The sequence below is a fragment of the Kryptolebias marmoratus genome, linkage group LG13, assembly GCF_001649575.2.
Source record: "Kryptolebias marmoratus isolate JLee-2015 linkage group LG13, ASM164957v2, whole genome shotgun sequence".
Classification (NCBI taxonomy): domain Eukaryota; kingdom Metazoa; phylum Chordata; class Actinopteri; order Cyprinodontiformes; family Rivulidae; genus Kryptolebias; species Kryptolebias marmoratus.
In genome coordinates, this window is record NC_051442.1 from 17,783,803 (window position 1) to 17,800,065 (window position 16,263).

The 16,263-nt window shown below is 37.7% G+C and overlaps 2 protein-coding genes across 6 annotated transcripts in view; both read left to right on the plus strand.

Annotated features, from left to right (window-relative positions):
• The window catches only part of LOC108233860 (protocadherin-10), an 8,024-nt gene extending 4,701 nt beyond the window's left edge, over positions 1-3,323 (plus strand). The window contains exons 2-4 of one of the 2 annotated variants that reach the window (XM_017412564.3): positions 841-902; positions 988-1,100; positions 1,420-3,323. In XM_017412564.3, the coding sequence (XP_017268053.1) occupies positions 841-902; positions 988-1,100; positions 1,420-1,691 (447 nt within the window). In that variant the 3' untranslated portion in view covers positions 1,692-3,323. Of the gene's footprint in view, positions 1-824; positions 903-987; positions 1,101-1,419 lie in introns of those variants that run through there. The other variant, XM_017412565.3, reaches the window with a different exon arrangement.
• Positions 3,324-11,459: 8,136 nt separating this feature from the next.
• The window catches only part of LOC108233862 (protocadherin alpha-C2), a 14,146-nt gene continuing 9,342 nt past the window's right edge, over positions 11,460-16,263 (plus strand). For all 4 annotated transcript variants that reach the window (XM_017412570.3, XM_017412571.3, XM_017412568.3 and 1 more), the window contains exon 1: positions 11,460-14,082. In XM_017412570.3, coding sequence (XP_017268059.1) covers positions 11,668-14,082 — 2,415 coding nt within the window. In that variant the 5' untranslated portion in view covers positions 11,460-11,667. The remainder of the gene's footprint in view (positions 14,083-16,263) is intronic.

The window sequence follows — 16,263 nt, forward strand, 5'->3', positions numbered from 1 at the left end:
GTGCTTTACTTAGGTGAGATCAGTGCACTGCTACATGTTCATGTTGTGGGAAGCTTCTTTATTTCTGTGATAGAGGTTTAGGCAGAGATATCGGCCTATCACAGATACATATGTATATTTCATTCTGTTCTTCATTAATATACCATATATATATGATTATATATGTTTGTGCTTGCGTCTGTGTGTGATGAGAACTGTAAGAACAAATAATCCTTCATTAGCACCCTCAATAAAATGCTTAGCACCCCCTTAGCACCTGCAGAAAAAATATCTGGAGCCGCCACTGCTCCTATGTATCCCTTTTCATTCTGATTGTGTTATTCAGTTTATGAAAGCGGAAAATAATCAACAGGCACATTCATTTCAGAAAAATCCTGGACATAGTTTGGGTTGCTGGTTTGTGCTTCACATCACTGGCTGCAAGGTGTAAGAGTAGTTGCAGTTTCAAAGCAAAAATATTGTTGTTATGCTTGTTTTTTAAATGCAGTTGGAAAATCACAAGGGCGAATGAGATCACTAAAAAAGGCATATCAGTGAGATGGCAAAAGAGAGTGAGAAAATGCATGAACATGGTCCATTCAACAGCTAATGAGAAACAACAAAAGCAATAGTAAAAGCAATAAAGGCATAAAAAAGTCAAATGAAAGTGAAAAACAACATAAATATATTCATTACATCATTCAAAATTAAAACGATTCTTACATCATTTCGTTTCATCTTTATATTTCTGTATGTATTTCCCCATTGCTTGACAGTATTATTGTCTTTTGTTGCACATTTTTATGACATAGTGTCATATTTTTTTTTTTCTTTTTTGTTCAAAGTTTCTTTATTTTTCAGCCCAAGTACTCAAACAAGAACTTGACATGGACCAAGAACCAGCGAAACTCAGCTTACAAAAGGTGAATATCCCGATGCCCACACACTGACCTGCAGTGCACGAGCATTTTCATTTATATTTCCAGTTTTCTTTCTCTCTTTTCTCAGATATAGCTCATCAAATATGGAGGGCACTCTTTCGAGGCAACAAAAACATGATACTGAAGGGTTTTCCTGCACAGTGGCACCACAGTACTGGACCTGGGGAAGCCACATGAATGGTAATTTAGACTCATTATTATTCAAGGAAAAGAGGGAGGGAAGTGGGGTAAGCACCAGAGGGGTTAGCCCAAGACTTAAAATGGGAAACTAAAAAGCAGATAATACCAAACGCCCCAAAGTGGGGATGGATTTAACTGTATGACTGGGAAATTTTTTTAAGTCCCTCCAAGAAGTGTTATTTGCCCAAAAAAAAAAAAAAAATCTGAATTAGGACATGCTTCAAAAACCCCTATCTTCAGATCCAGCACAGTACATTTCCATAAAAGCTCATTTCATGAATAACATTTTATACTAGCTAATTTATGCACATTTTTACAGACTGCAAGAGGTCCGTTCAAGAGGCAGCAGCTCCTAACTACTCATGGACTCCAAAGTACGCCCAGCCTCATTCTGAAACAGCAGACTATCAACACAACGTGTACATCCCAGGCACCACGTCTGGCTGCAGCACTCTGAAGCTGACGCCCAGAGGAGAGCTGGATGTTTACAACACCTTCTCCACCTTTGGAAAGAAAAAGAAATTCATCTCAAACTACGAACAATCTTTTGATAAGGATGCCGAAATCATAAGCAATTCTATTTTTAAATGAACTGCTGGCCACACTTAATATTTTGCTGGTTGAGCTAAAGTGGTAGTTCAGATCCTTTGAACTGAGGTTCTGTCAAAAGGTTATAAGCAATATCTTGCATGTTGTAGACAGTTGTTTGAACTACTTCAGTTTGGAGAAAAAGAGTCTGAGTTTGACTTCATTCACAATCAAATGGCTGGTTCAACTTGGAACCAAGAGCAAACTTTTCAAGTGTTTGAGCTTCAGTCCAAAAACATTTCTTATCAGTTCATGTAAACTCTGTTTTAGCAATATTTACATCACTGTTAGTTTCATATTACAGTTATTTCCATAAAACTTTGTGTTTATTTGCAACTACAACTACCAGCTGTAGCATTTTATAATATATCTGCTGGAAAATCATTGTAATGTTAAGTTTCCAAATTAGCATTTGATTGAACAATTTTGACATTTTTGAGGTTGGAGTTGTTTGAAAGCAGCAGCAATCCATTTTGGTCTTGGCCCTGCTCTGACTAGCCATTAGCTTCTCATTCTGGTTGGAATAAATTTCTATTTCTCCAAATTGTGGTAGCTAAGGTAAGATACTACTTGGTTCATAACTTTTTTTACAGAGCCCCAATTCAGAAGATCTGAACTGTCCCTTTAAGATTTATTAAAACACTGACTGCGTTCTGCTAATTTTATTGTAGCTTTAAACTGTATTTATTTGCTTCAGTTTTTCTGTGGAGATGTAGCTCTATATTACAGGTGCACACTCATCATGCTTTCAAATTAACAGGTAATGAGTTTGTGAGTTAATAACAGAGGAAAACTACAATTTATCAGTAATACAGTGATCTCATAATGCTGTGTGTCTGTTAGCACAAATTGATAATTAAGGAAAAACTGTGAAGGAAATGAGCTGTTATTTTTTGTAAATAAATTGTAATATTATTTTACCATAATCCATCATTCATTCACGAATTTCTGAGGAGCTTTAAAGTAAGACCAGTTGACGGACATCTCTTCTGTATATAAATTTCTGCTATTTAACAAAATTTTTATTGTCTTAGCTGTATTATATGCACTGCTGTGTATCAGTTTTAAGGAAAAACTGTCCTGAATTAAATAACTGCTGAGAATAGCTTTATGAGAAGAGGTTCCCTCTGATTGACATATTTGATATACTTGATTAAAATGTAAGACAAACCAAAACACAAATAATCTCCTTTAGTTGTGATTCATACATATCTTTTAGTTGAATGATGGAAAAAGGAAACACTGTAAAGTTACAGTTATCTTGTCAGATTGGTTCTAAACACACCTCTATGCAGCCATACAAACTGTGTTCTTCTTCGTTGATGGATTTGCTTCGTAGCAATGATTTGATCCCTTTATGTCTGCAGTATCAAACTGAAGCGTAAAAAGGAAATTGCTGATGATATTTTCAGGGTCACTCTCACATGTAAAGAGACGGTTTGTTGCTGTAAATGTCAATTGGGTTGTAAGAGGTGAAATGGTAAGATGATTTCTAGATTCCTATATTATTTATCATTAGTTCTCATGTATAAATACAAAACGTATTATGTGGTTATGTTTAATAAGAGGTAATTATGTGTATATACAGTTGTTTATGTTCAACCTAGAGTATCAATAAATCTCCTTTCAACTGTTGTTGTTGACCCTTTTTTTTTTTTCAAGGAGCTCTTTTTTTTCATGCGTACTGAATAAAAGTCTTAGCTTAAGGTGGTAGTTCACATCTTTTGACTTGAGGTTTTGCAGAAAAGTTATGAACAGTTAATACCTTACCTGTTGTAGATCACTTACTGTTGAAGAATGACCTTAGTTTGGAGAAAAAGGTTTGATTCTGATCAAACTGATGAGCCATCAATTTCCTATTGTAGTTACATGGATTTTCATGGTTATTTACAAGCACAAATAGCAGCAGCTGACTGCAGCACTTCAGGTGCAATCTTGGACAATTCTGATAAGAATTTCATAACATTTCTGCAAAAAATAACTGTATAATTCAGAATTGATGGTAGTGTAAAAATGTGTAAAATCAAATTCCCCTAAACTAATATGAAACTTTTGAGATTAGAGTTATTTTTAAATTACAGCAATCTGCTTTGGTTTCAGCTCTGGTGGATTAGGTGTCCGCTTGCCAATCTAATTAGAATTAAACTATTTATCTTGACTGTGGCAGTTCAAAGACCTAGGTAAGATAATAATTGTTCATAAACTTTTTTACAAAAACTTCAAAAGATTTTAACTATTCCTTTGACCCCTTTGACATCTTCCAGTTGATTTTTTGTTCTCAGCACAGCCCTGAGACCGCTCCTGTTAAGGTCTTCAGTGACATCTGACTGAACACTGACAGCAGCAAAGTTTCAGTCTTAGTTCCACCTAACCTCAGTGCTGCTTTCAAGACAGTTGATCATAACATACTACTGGGCCAACTGGAAAACAGGATGGGTCTTTCTGACACAGCAATAAACTGGTTCAAATCCTACCTGGAAGACAGGAGCTTGTTTGTGTCAATGAGTCAATATAAATCTGAACTGAACAAAGTTACATGTGGAGTTCCTCAAGGATCCATCCTGGGTCATCTTCTGTTTAACAGTGACATGCTCCCTCTAGCGCAAATCTTAGAAAACAACAAGTAGCATAACTATGCAGATGATACATAGATCTACATCATGCTCTCACCTGGACTACAGTCCAACACAAGCACTGAGTGAGTGTATTAACCAAACCAATCACTGGATGTGCCAGAACTTTCTTCAGCTCAACAAAGATAAAACTGAAGTAGTTGTTTTTAGAGCTAAAGAGGAAAGGCTAAATGTCAGTGCACACCTGCAGTCTGTGGTGCTAAAATGCTCTGACAAAGTTTGAAATCTTGGTGTGATCATGCACTCTGACCTGAGTCTGAACAGACTCAATAAAACAGTTACAAAGACAGTATTCTATCACCTGAAGGATGTAGCTAGAATTAAAGGACTGATGACCCAGCAGGACTTAGAAAAACATGTCCAAGAATTTTTTAATAGCTATAGTAATGGAGTATTTACTTGTCTTCCTAAAGAAAACACCAGATAGCTGCAGCTGATCCAGAACACAGCTGCCCAAGTCCTCACAAAGACTAAAAGAGACAGTCACATCAGTCCAGTTCTGAGGTCTTTGCACCGGCTTGCTGTTGTTTAAAATGTTGTTGCTGATATACAAATGACAAAATTCTTGGTCCAAAATAAACCACTGATCTCCTGCTGCACTATGAACCATCAGGACCCCTGAGGTCATCTGGATCAAATCTGCTCTCTGTCCCCAGAGTCAGAACCAAACATGCAGAAGCTGCATTCAGCTTTTGTGCACCAAATATCTGGAACAAACTCCCAGAAAACTGCCAGACCTCTCCGACTGTGAGTTCCTTTAAAACAAGGTTGAAGACCGTCCTGATCGCTGCTGCCTGTGATTAAAGCAAATAATTATTTAATGTTGTATTTTATATTCCTTTATCTTTTTTTTCATCGCTCAATCAAAGCTTGCTTTTAATTTTTAATTTCATGAAATGTTCTTTTTTTGAGCATTTGTAATTTTACTTCTTTTTTTTTCTATATGCCTTTATTGTTCTTTTGCACTTTGTTTAAATGTTTTGGACTGTTTATGTAAAGCACTTTAAGTTGTTCTGTTGCTGACGTGTGCTATACAAATAAAGCAGCCTTGCCTTTAATATGTGCTGATTATAACTAAAGCAAGACCAGTGTTCATTTTACTTAATATATCAGACTACATGCAATAGGATAGCAGACCCTACATCATATATGTATAGATATTTGCAGATATACATTTCCCAAATTCAAAAGCTAACAGCAACAATCTTCAGTTTGACAGTGTAGTGGTTTAATGAGTACAAGAGTATTACTGCATAAGCCTAATTACTGTTACAAGTGAGCTTATAAGAAGATCTGGTGGTGCTAAGAACCCTGAATGGAATGCTGTAAGAACATTATCCCCTGAATGGCTTTCAGAGAAACAATATATAAACACAGATCCCCACAAAATAAAAGTTATTCTTTGTTGAGCATCTGACATTAATGCTCAACTGAGTATCTGAGTCAGATTTTGAAAAAGTCATTATAAAAAATAGTTCAATTTCTGCCATCTCCCAGTTTTATCAGGGACCCCATTGAAACGAGATAGATTTAGCTAAAGCAGCTAATCCCTCCAGCTAAATGCAAAAGTCAATAGAAAATGCCCAGTCATGTGTGTAAGAAATAAAAAAGAAATCAAATAATGTGGTTATGTGTTTTAAGGCTGAGGATGTCTTTTAACCTTTTCTCTTGACATTCTGGTTGGTAAACCTTGGGTTTTAAACCACTGCTGCGGAGATTATCCTTAAAATCCACCAACTCTGGCTGAGCTGCTGCAGACCAGTGGGTTAATCTTGGGCCTGATTGCCTCAGTGAACTGCCTTATGCTCAAAACGCTCACTGCCAGGAGCCAATTTTAAATTTAATTCTGAACCTTGTTAAAAAATGGCAATAAAAAAAAAATCAGATTGATAAAATTGCCTTTTTTTGTTTCTTAAAGAATCAGTGGAAAATAGAATGGATTTAAAATAATCCAGACAATAACAGAGACACTCACTGGCAATCATTATAGTTAAACTGCCCTAAATTGTATTATAATCAGAATAGAAAAAGGTGACTTTGGTGATCATATGTGATTCATGTGCTATAAGCAGGGACATGATGCATATTTACAGTTCCTGTGCTCTATTTAGAGCTCAACAATTGTAGCTTTCTTTTCCTGCATCCACCCTAATTTCCCCTAACAGTAGATAAAACCCATTCCTGACTCTGAGCAGGAGTTTCCCTGTAATGTCCATTAGAGGGCAGCGTTTCCTCACAGATACCAGATCTCAAGAGACTGTCTTAGGCTAATGATGGTTTTTAGTCCTTAGTTCTTCAGGGTGTTTTTTGTTTGTTTGTTTTGTACTTTATTATGGTTGTGATTTTTTGTTATGCTTGAATACAATATTAATGTTAATATTACCAGATGGTTAGTCCTGTTTTTTTGGAGCAAGGAGGTCCTGGGTTTGACTCCCAACCGGAGCCTGTTTAGCATGTTCTCTGCATGCATGTATGGGTTTTCTCTGGGTGCTTCAGTTTTCCTCCTGCAGTCAACAAACAGACATGTCAGGTTAACTGGCAACTCTAAATTGTCCCTACCCTTACATAAAAAAACACATCAATTACACATGTGGAAATCACGTGGACACATTAACACAGGACATCGGATGAAATGCATGTTTTGCACATGTATCTTGCATGAATTTGGACCAAACACACATGAATTTTGCATGTGTTGACATGTTTTCACAGATGAAAACTTGTTCAATTGGTTTTGCACATGAGAAGATTTTTAAAATGTTAATGTCACCACAGACGAAAAGCATGGTAAATTTCTACGGTTTTCTTTAAAAGTGAGCATGAATGGTTATCTGTCTGTGCTGACCTTGTGATGGACGGGTGACCTGTACAGGATGTACCCCTTTTCTTGCCCAATGACAGCTGGAGATAGACAGGAGCTTCCTGAAGAGGAAAGAGCAGGGACAAATGATAGATGGATGGTATTAGATATAGACAAATCACAAGAATCAGCAAGAATGGGTAGAAAAATTCATATTGCTGTTAAACTTTGACCAGGTCACCCACCACCAAAAGGCAAAGGTGGACATTAATGTTTTTGCCTGTGTCTGTTTATGTACATGTGTTTGAGGGTCTGTCTGTTACCAAAATATCTTGTGAACCACCAGACAGATTGCAATAAAATTTTGCACATTCTGAGTGCAAACTAATTGTGCAAGATCTTTCTTCAAAAATTTGCCAATAACTATTTGGAGTCAACTCTGTCTGTCTGTTAGTAAAAGAGCTGCTGAACCACTAGACAAATTCCAACCTCCTGAGACCCTGCACCCTCATATGAGGATGCACATCAAACAAAAACTTGGGTCTCAGGAGGTTAATGAAACTTTCAGGAAATAATTATTGGCTGTATCTCTGTAGCTGATTAACCTTTGGAGCCAACCCAATTGAAGATGTCCGCCAACAGCCAACTGTTCTCAGAAAATACAAAAGTTGTGATAATTCAGTCAGTTTTACAGATATTGTGCTAAATTTTGATGTGGTTGTAGCTGAACGTTATTCCCAACACATTCTTCCAGTGCAAACTGATCACACAAGGGCTTTGTTTAAAACCTTAGCATTACTAATTAGTCAGCCCCATGTGACTGTTACCAAAATATCTCATGAACCACAGGATGGATTTTAATAAAACTTTCAGGAAGTAATCATTGGATGTGCATCTACAACTGATTCTCTTCTGGCGTCAAACTAAATCAAGATGGCTACAGAGAGTCATTCACAACTCATACTCTTGTATGACTCTTGTAATAATGTATGAGGTTCAGATGATTCTGTCATCCTGCAATATAAAATGATCTTCATCTAAATCTTTGGCATTAAAAGCAGCTGGCGAATATGCAATCCTTTAAGGAATGCTAGGCCTTTGAAAGTTTTTTTTAATGTATTTATTTGTGTCCTTTGTAGATACTCAGGTAACACAATGCATTGATAGATAAATAAATACCTGAAATTATTTTTTTCTGTTTTTAAAATATAACAATTGGATTAAGAATCTAGCTTTCCTACAACATGTATACTCTCACTAAAATATCAAACTACTTCAGTGTATAAATTTCAGTGCCTGGAAGCAGCAAGGCCAAATCAACATTCAGTCATTTGTCATTTTAAACAACGGTTTATATGACTGTTTCAAATCAAACAGATGAGCTGAGATGATGGAGCTGAAACTTTATTTGCATTACACTGATTAATTATGCACTACCCCCCACACATCCTTTTTTATAATGACTAGGTGAATCTTCAAGGAACAAATTTCTAAATTATGTCTAGTTTTAAGATTTTATATGCAAATATAAACAGCTGTGATTACCTCAGTGCTTAGTTTATTACAAGAGCATGAAGTTGTAGGCAAACTCAAAAATAAAACAAAGACGTCAACATGCACTGAGAAGAAATGCACCCTGTTTATATGAGCATATGAGGGTGGTATTAAACATTAAGCTGTGTCATAGAAAACAACTGCTGCTGAACAGTTATGTTGTTTCTGTCATATAAATTTAATAAAGAACAGTTTTTTGTAATGATAAGAAATAAAAAAAAACACCTTTATGACTGCTGATATGTGCATACAGCCTCTATCTACAATAATTTTCATACATAATTTTTAAACACAGACACACTTAAACTTAAACAAATTAACATAACCTTTAGGTTTGAAAATAGTAAGTTTGCAGCTTGCATAGTAGATGTAATTCTTTGAGCTATCACTGGATGGTGCTAAAGGATATAAAACACTGATACTCATCATGTCTAGATAAAGGAGACTTGAATATGATGCATATTGTGTATAAACTATATGAGCTGTGGATCAGTGGGAAATGTTTGCTCCAAAAGCTGACCTCAGATGTATGAAGTGAAGCAAAAAGCTTTTTGCTTTTCTTTTAACTGTTTTTTTACACGTCCTCATTTAGCTTTTTGCTCAAATTTTACTTTATAAAAATGGATTAAAATCATGTCCATAAACATGGTACAGTGCAGTAAAGAAGAAAAAGGTTCTTAACTGTCCTGGTTATTATTCAGATGATGTTATATTGACTAGTGTTCAATACAGTTACCTGTTTGTTTTTGTTTTTTGTTTTGTTTGCTTGTTTTTGAAAAAACAGCTTCACTATTTTCAGTAGTTTTTATTCATTTATTTATTTATTATAAAACCAAACAATGTTGAGTTCATCATGGATAGAGTTAATGCCCCTGATACACATTGTGGGTTGTAATTTAAACTCTAACAAGTAAATACATATAAATCTTACTTTTACTGAAAAACAACAGCTTTTGTACATGTGCTTTTGAAGTAGGCCATTTTTGACCAGGTCAGTTTCGATCAACATAATCCTTACCAATTTCTGAACCAGAAATCTGCTTAGAATAAACAATATGAGATTGCCAAAGCCATTCTTTTACTTTCATAAAGCAATTTGAAAGGATTTATTTGGCTGCATGTTGCTTATTTATTGGCATCAAATTGTCAAATATCATATCCTTTTTTACCAAACAGCAAAGAAAGCACAATAGCAAAGAGGATATAGCTATATTTGACTGAAATTTACTAAAAAATCATTGGTCTCAGTCGCTCTGTTTGTGGCATTGATATAACACAAAATTGTAGGAGATAAAATAAAGTACAACCTAATAAAATAGCATTACAAAATAACAATAACATAGTGAGTTTTTTATCAATACACAAAAATATTGTATATATACTTGCTAAAGGTACCAGAAAGTAGTTTGATCATTTTATGCTTTCCAGTGATGTTGTATTTACCCAAATACTTTGCAGTTTAAGCTAAAGATGTTATTCTTTGTGCACCATGTACGCTGCTACATGCAGAGTGAGCTGAGATCATCTAAACAATGGAGACAAATATTTGATGACATGCCAATCATTTTATTTCCTGCAATATGCTGTACTATGCTGCAGGAACAAAAAAGAAGAGAGTGAACGTTTGACGGCATTTACAATATACTGATACAGATATGCACTATATTTTGTCAAAGACGACTAAAATGTCTTCTGTAACTCCACACATAAAAAAACTATCATCATGGAATCACAGGAATAGCACTGAATGAATGAAGTCCTGAGTTGTGTGAAAAGAATCAGATTTTGGTCAGTTGTGAGGTTGGAGAAGAACCTATAAAGTATGTGTGAAGTCTGAAGCTTTACAAAATTGATAGTAGTGTAAAACATTGCTCAATACAAATAAGAAATAAAGGCAAGGGAGCAAAAAATAAAGCCAGAAATACCAGTAAACAGCTGTTTCTGCATGCCAGAGAAACACGCAGCTTTACCAGAAGAAGAGATTTACACTGTAGTTATAAAAAAATCTCAGGCACAATCTCCAAACAACTTTGGGAACAATTAAAGGATGGTTGGTGTACTTGTAACTATCATGACAGATGAGATCAGATTATGTTTTTTCCCCCACATCCTGTTTCCCATGCAGCTCAAATGGTTCGTTTGAGCTGAGTGGTTAGAACTGGTCCTCTGATGTTGGCGGGTGTCTTATTACCCTGATGAACATCGCTGACTGTTTTGTCATTAACCTTTAAGGATTAAACTCTAACATGTGAGGAAACACTAATGGTTGATATTAAAAATATAAACTAGAAATTATAAAAATTTGATTTTTGAAAAAAAAAAACAACAACAAAAAAAAGTAAAACCACAACATTAAAAAAGGAGAAAGAAAACAAATAAATAACAACAAATTAAGTAAATGTAGGTTAAAATATATTAAGCGTTATTAGTTTACTAATAATTTAGAGGATAAATGATTTACGTCCAAGTAAATTAAGTAAGAAAAAGTTCCTTTTAAATGTTTTTCTGTTAAGATTCAAACTTGGTAGCATGGTAAAGCTAACAAATAAAATTAATGTAGGACTTAGTAAGAAATTTGTAAAAATTAACTAAAAACCAGACTGAGCAGATAAGTCTGATTTTAAAAACATCAACACATTGTCATGATTAGAATTATTTTAAATAAAGCTGTTATCATTCAGCTCTAAAGTCTTCCTGTTTGGGCCCCGGCTGTCGTCAGGGAGCCCGGCCCCCCCGCCCGCTCAGACGCTGTGTCCGCCCCTGTCCCTGCTGTCAGAGCTCGCTCCGCTCCTCCGGCGGCTCCTCGCCTTAGATGGCCTGCTGCTGCAGCTCCCGCTACAACTCCTCGTGGAGGCGAGAATGACCCCGGGGTTCCCTCCCATCAAGGCAACCTGATCGTAAGAACGAATCTGAGTCTCTTCTACATTTTTCTTTCTTTTCTTTTTTTTTTTTTTTTTTTTTTTTCTTTTTTAAAGAAAACCCCACCGCAATAATGGCGCTTCGTTGCGCACCTGTGTGGACGCGGCTGGTGGCGGCTGTTTTCACGTTCTCAGCGCTGTGGGGATTTGCGCTCTCCATCACTCGCTACTCGGTACCGGAGGAAATGGAAGCGGGGTCCTTTGTTGCCAATCTAGCCACAGATCTGGGTCTGGACGTTCGCAGCTTGGAGACGCGCAACGCGAAGCTCGATGTCATTCACAGCAAGAATTACCTTGACATCAACAAAGACACGGGGGAGCTGCTAATCCGCGAGAAGATAGACCGGGAGAGCATATGCATGACTAAAACAACCTCGTGCTTTCTGAAAATGGACGTCATCCTCGCAAAGCCGGTCCGCATCTTTAACATAGAGCTGGAAATCATGGACATCAATGACAACGCGCCGGTGTTTCGCAGGAAGACAATGCACTTGGACATTTCGGAGGCAACCCCTCCCGGTGAGAGATTCTCTTTGACAAACGCCGTGGATGCGGATGTGGGGGCGAATTCTATTAAGACCTACTACCTGAGTGAAAGTAAATACTTTAACATTGACATACAAACCGGCAGCGATGGCTCCAAATATGTTGATTTAGTGCTAAGTGGTCATTTGGACAGAGAGGAGCATGCAGTCCATAATTTGATTTTAACAGCTGTGGATGGGGGGGTTCCTCCCCGCTCTGGCACAGCCAGCATCATTATTAATGTCTTGGACATTAATGATAACGCCCCCTCGTTCAGCCAGCCTGTGTTTGCAGTCAATGTTTCAGAGAACTCTGCAATAGGTACAGTGGTTATGACCTTAAACGCAACTGATTTAGACGAAGGCTCAAACGCCCAGTTGGTGTATTCATATACGCTTTACACCTCAGAGAAAACGCAGGAGCTCTTCTCTCTTGACCCAAACTCAGGTGAGATCAAAGTGAAGGGGGTGATCGATTATGAGGAGAGTCAAAGTTTTGAGATGTACATCCAGGCTCAGGACAGAGGGACGAACCCCCTGTTGGGACACTGCAAAGTGATGGTTTTTATCACAGACCTGAACGATAACTACCCTGAGGTGACCATCAAGTCCCTGAAAAGAGCAGTGGCCGAGGATACCTCTGTGGGGACGCTGATTGCCGTGGTCAGCATCAGCGACAGGGACTCTGGAGGCAATGGGGAAGTGGACCTCACACTGAACCAGCAAGAACCCTTACCGTTCCTCCTGAATAAATCCTCAGAGGGTTACTTTGAGCTGCTGGTGTCAAAGCCGCTGGACAGGGAGATAAAAAGCAAGTATGATATCACACTAATAGTATCAGATAGAGGATCGCCCCCCTTATTTGAAAATGAGACCATTGCCTTGGAGATTCTGGATATCAATGATAATGCACCCAGGTTCTCCCAGTCCTTCTATACAATCCATGTTATGGAGAATAACCCACCTGGGGCGCTGCTGACGTCTCTAAGTGCATTTGACCCAGATCTCAATGAGAATCAGTATTTGGTTTATTTCATAATGGAAAAAGAGATTGTTAACACGTCCATGTCAATGCTTTTCTCCATCAATCCTGAGAACGGGGCTCTTTATGCCCTAAAGACTTTTGACTATGAGAGGGAGAGGGATTTCCTGTTCCACATTGAGGCGAGAGACTCTGGTGTTCCCCCGCTGAGCAGCAATGTGACGGTTCATATCATCATTCTGGACCAAAATGACAACACGCCTCTCATTGTGTCACCTTGGCGGGCGCATGGCTCCGTCGTTGAGGAGGTGATACCGAGGTCCACGGAAAAAGGACACTTGGTGGCCAAAGTAGTCGCTATTGATGCCGACTCTGAGCAGAACTCCAGGGTCACATACCAGCTCCTGCAGATCAATGACTTGACACTCTTCAGCCTGGATCAGTACAATGGCGAGATTCGAACTACAAGGATGTTCAGTCATAGAGACCCGAGACAGCAGAGACTGGTAGTTATTGCCAAAGACAATGGTGAGCCTGCTCTCTCTGCCACCGTCACCATCAAAATATCAACTGTGGAACACGCCATGACCTTCTTAGAGACTACCGAGTTGCCACTTGAGTATGAGGTCTTCACAAACCTAAACCTATACTTGGTGATTGGTTTAGGAGCTGTGTCCTGTCTGCTGCTGATAACCATCTTGGTTATTGTCGTCCTCAAGTGTCAAAAACCAAAGCCAAAGGCCATCAAGATGCCCCCAGCCAACAGGAACAGCATGATCAGCCAGAGGAGCTCCACCATCGCAGATTCCACCCTGATCTCCAGTGATGCCTACTGGTACAGCCTGTTTCTCGCAGAAACCAGGAAGGGTAAAGTGGTTGTGAGACAGCCTATAATTCCCAAAGGAGCTGGCTACTTTGTATCCAGTATACCCAGGAGCATAGGCCCAAGTGAGACCACAGACTCCAGAGCATCCACACTGGAGGTATGTTGATGTGGGAACATGAAATGCAGAAAACTTTTTTTGTTATGTAGTAGTTGTTGGAGAGGCATGTTTTTCTTAATATTGTTTTATAAGCAGGGTTGCAAACAAATACATATTTCACAGTGCACTGTAGTATGAAGACTGACAAACTTCATACCAAGTATGTTTGCTGGTGTACATTTTCATAAAATGAAGAAGCTCCCTGGCTTCTTGTTTTTATCTTACCTACATGTTACACTAAAACTTGCACTATAGGTATCCATTAAGCGTTACAATAAAATGTTCGTTCAAGTAAAACAGAAACCTTTTCTGTTTTTGGTCCTCTAAGGTAAACTGGTAAACAATGAATTTTCCTTTTTTTTTGGTGATGGTTACTGTATTTTAAAAACATTCTTCCTCTGCAACCCTCATAGTTACATTTTTTAGTAAAACATTTTTTACAGCATTTTACAGTATTAGATTTACATATGAAGCTGCTGTTGGTTAAGCATATTGCCGTACAGTAATTATAGTCAGTTCACTTCATTATTTCCAAAAAAAATTGCCTCTGCTGATCTTAAAATAAATAAATTGTTTTCACTCATTTTAGATTTAGATTTTAACCAATCTGTTTACTTCCTATTGGTCAGACTAAACCATGGAGCTTTTAATGTGCAGTACAGCCTGTGTTGTAATGTGGTCAAGACTGGGCTCAACCCCTGATGATAAAGTGCACTTTGATGCATCAAGCCCCCACCCACACTACTGCAGTTATTTTAAAATGCTCTGTTTATGATCGATTTGAGACAGAGCTTTTCAAAAACAATGTGGTAGCAGTGTATTTTGACATGTCTCTCCATTGTAAAATTATTGCAGTAAATACTATGTATTAGATGGCACAAAGTTTTTTTACTGTATCAGGTGATCTTTGAACAACCATGTGAAGTTGCTGCTTAACAAACCTCACAGGGGATGATCATGTTAGCATTCATCAGGTTCAAACCGTTAAATTGTGGTTCAGGGTAGGGATGTGCATTTTAAGAAAAAGCACTGTTCAAAGTTATCTGGCAGTTATTCTCAAGCCCCTCTTATGAAACAGAGACGTGTCCTGCTGCTAATCTTGCTAGCTGGGGATATTTATTTTCTTTCATTTTCCCTGGTTCAATGGTTCAACATGGAAGGGGGTGCACGTATTCTGTCAGTAAAGCTGACTTTCCATTTTATAATCTCTTCAAAATAAAATGCACTACTGACGCAGAAACTGATGCTGAGATGCTTCAGGTTGGTTCTCTTTATTATTTTTTTTTGAGAAGAAGAGTGGACTTTGGTGTTCTGTTAACAAAAGCACCACAATTGGAAACGCACCATTATGAAATACATAGCTTGGTGTCTCACTATAATGTGCTGGTAGGAAAAGATAAAATAAAATAAAGATTGTGATGGTTGCCTTAATTCTTGGAAGTTCTCCCATTTTAACCACACCTAACTAGAGAATTCAAAAAATCACTGTCCATCTCTAGTTTAGGGAGCATGAGGTGTCATTTCCACACATAGATTATCCATCAGAGAGTTCAAACCTCAGCGCCACTGAGAACCTTTGGAATGTGATGGAGAAACCCTTATGGATTAGGACAGCTGCACAATACCTACAAATTTTATTTTTATTACAATATCTGTTCACAATATATGTATTGCAAAAGACTGCTTGGACTGCAATAAATCATAGGCCTTTATATTTCAAGTTACATACAATCAAGTTCTGCATGCTAAAAATATAATTTTTCAATCCAATGGACTCTCACTGGCCTCGATGCCCGCACCTGGTTTAGGTGACAGCAATATAGGAAGAGAAAGTGAGGAGTGAGGGCAATGTGGGCTCATTGCTAGTGATGCTGTCATCGTAATATTAAACAGTATTATTGCACATCACAAGTTTTTCTAATATTGTGCAGTGCTAGAATAAAAGGTCTTGGAGAAAAACAAAAAGGACAAAACTGTGGTGATTTGGGTTTTTTCTGTGTTATGGTTTTTGTTTTTGTTTGGTTTGTTGGTTTGCTTGGTTTCTGTCTTGTCTCTTGTTTCATGTTTCATTTGCTCCTCCTCAGTCTCTCTTTATCTCCTGGCCACACCTACACCTGTCCCCACTTTGTAATCACGTCACCTGTCTCCATTTACCTAATTATCCTCAGTCTTTAAAACCCG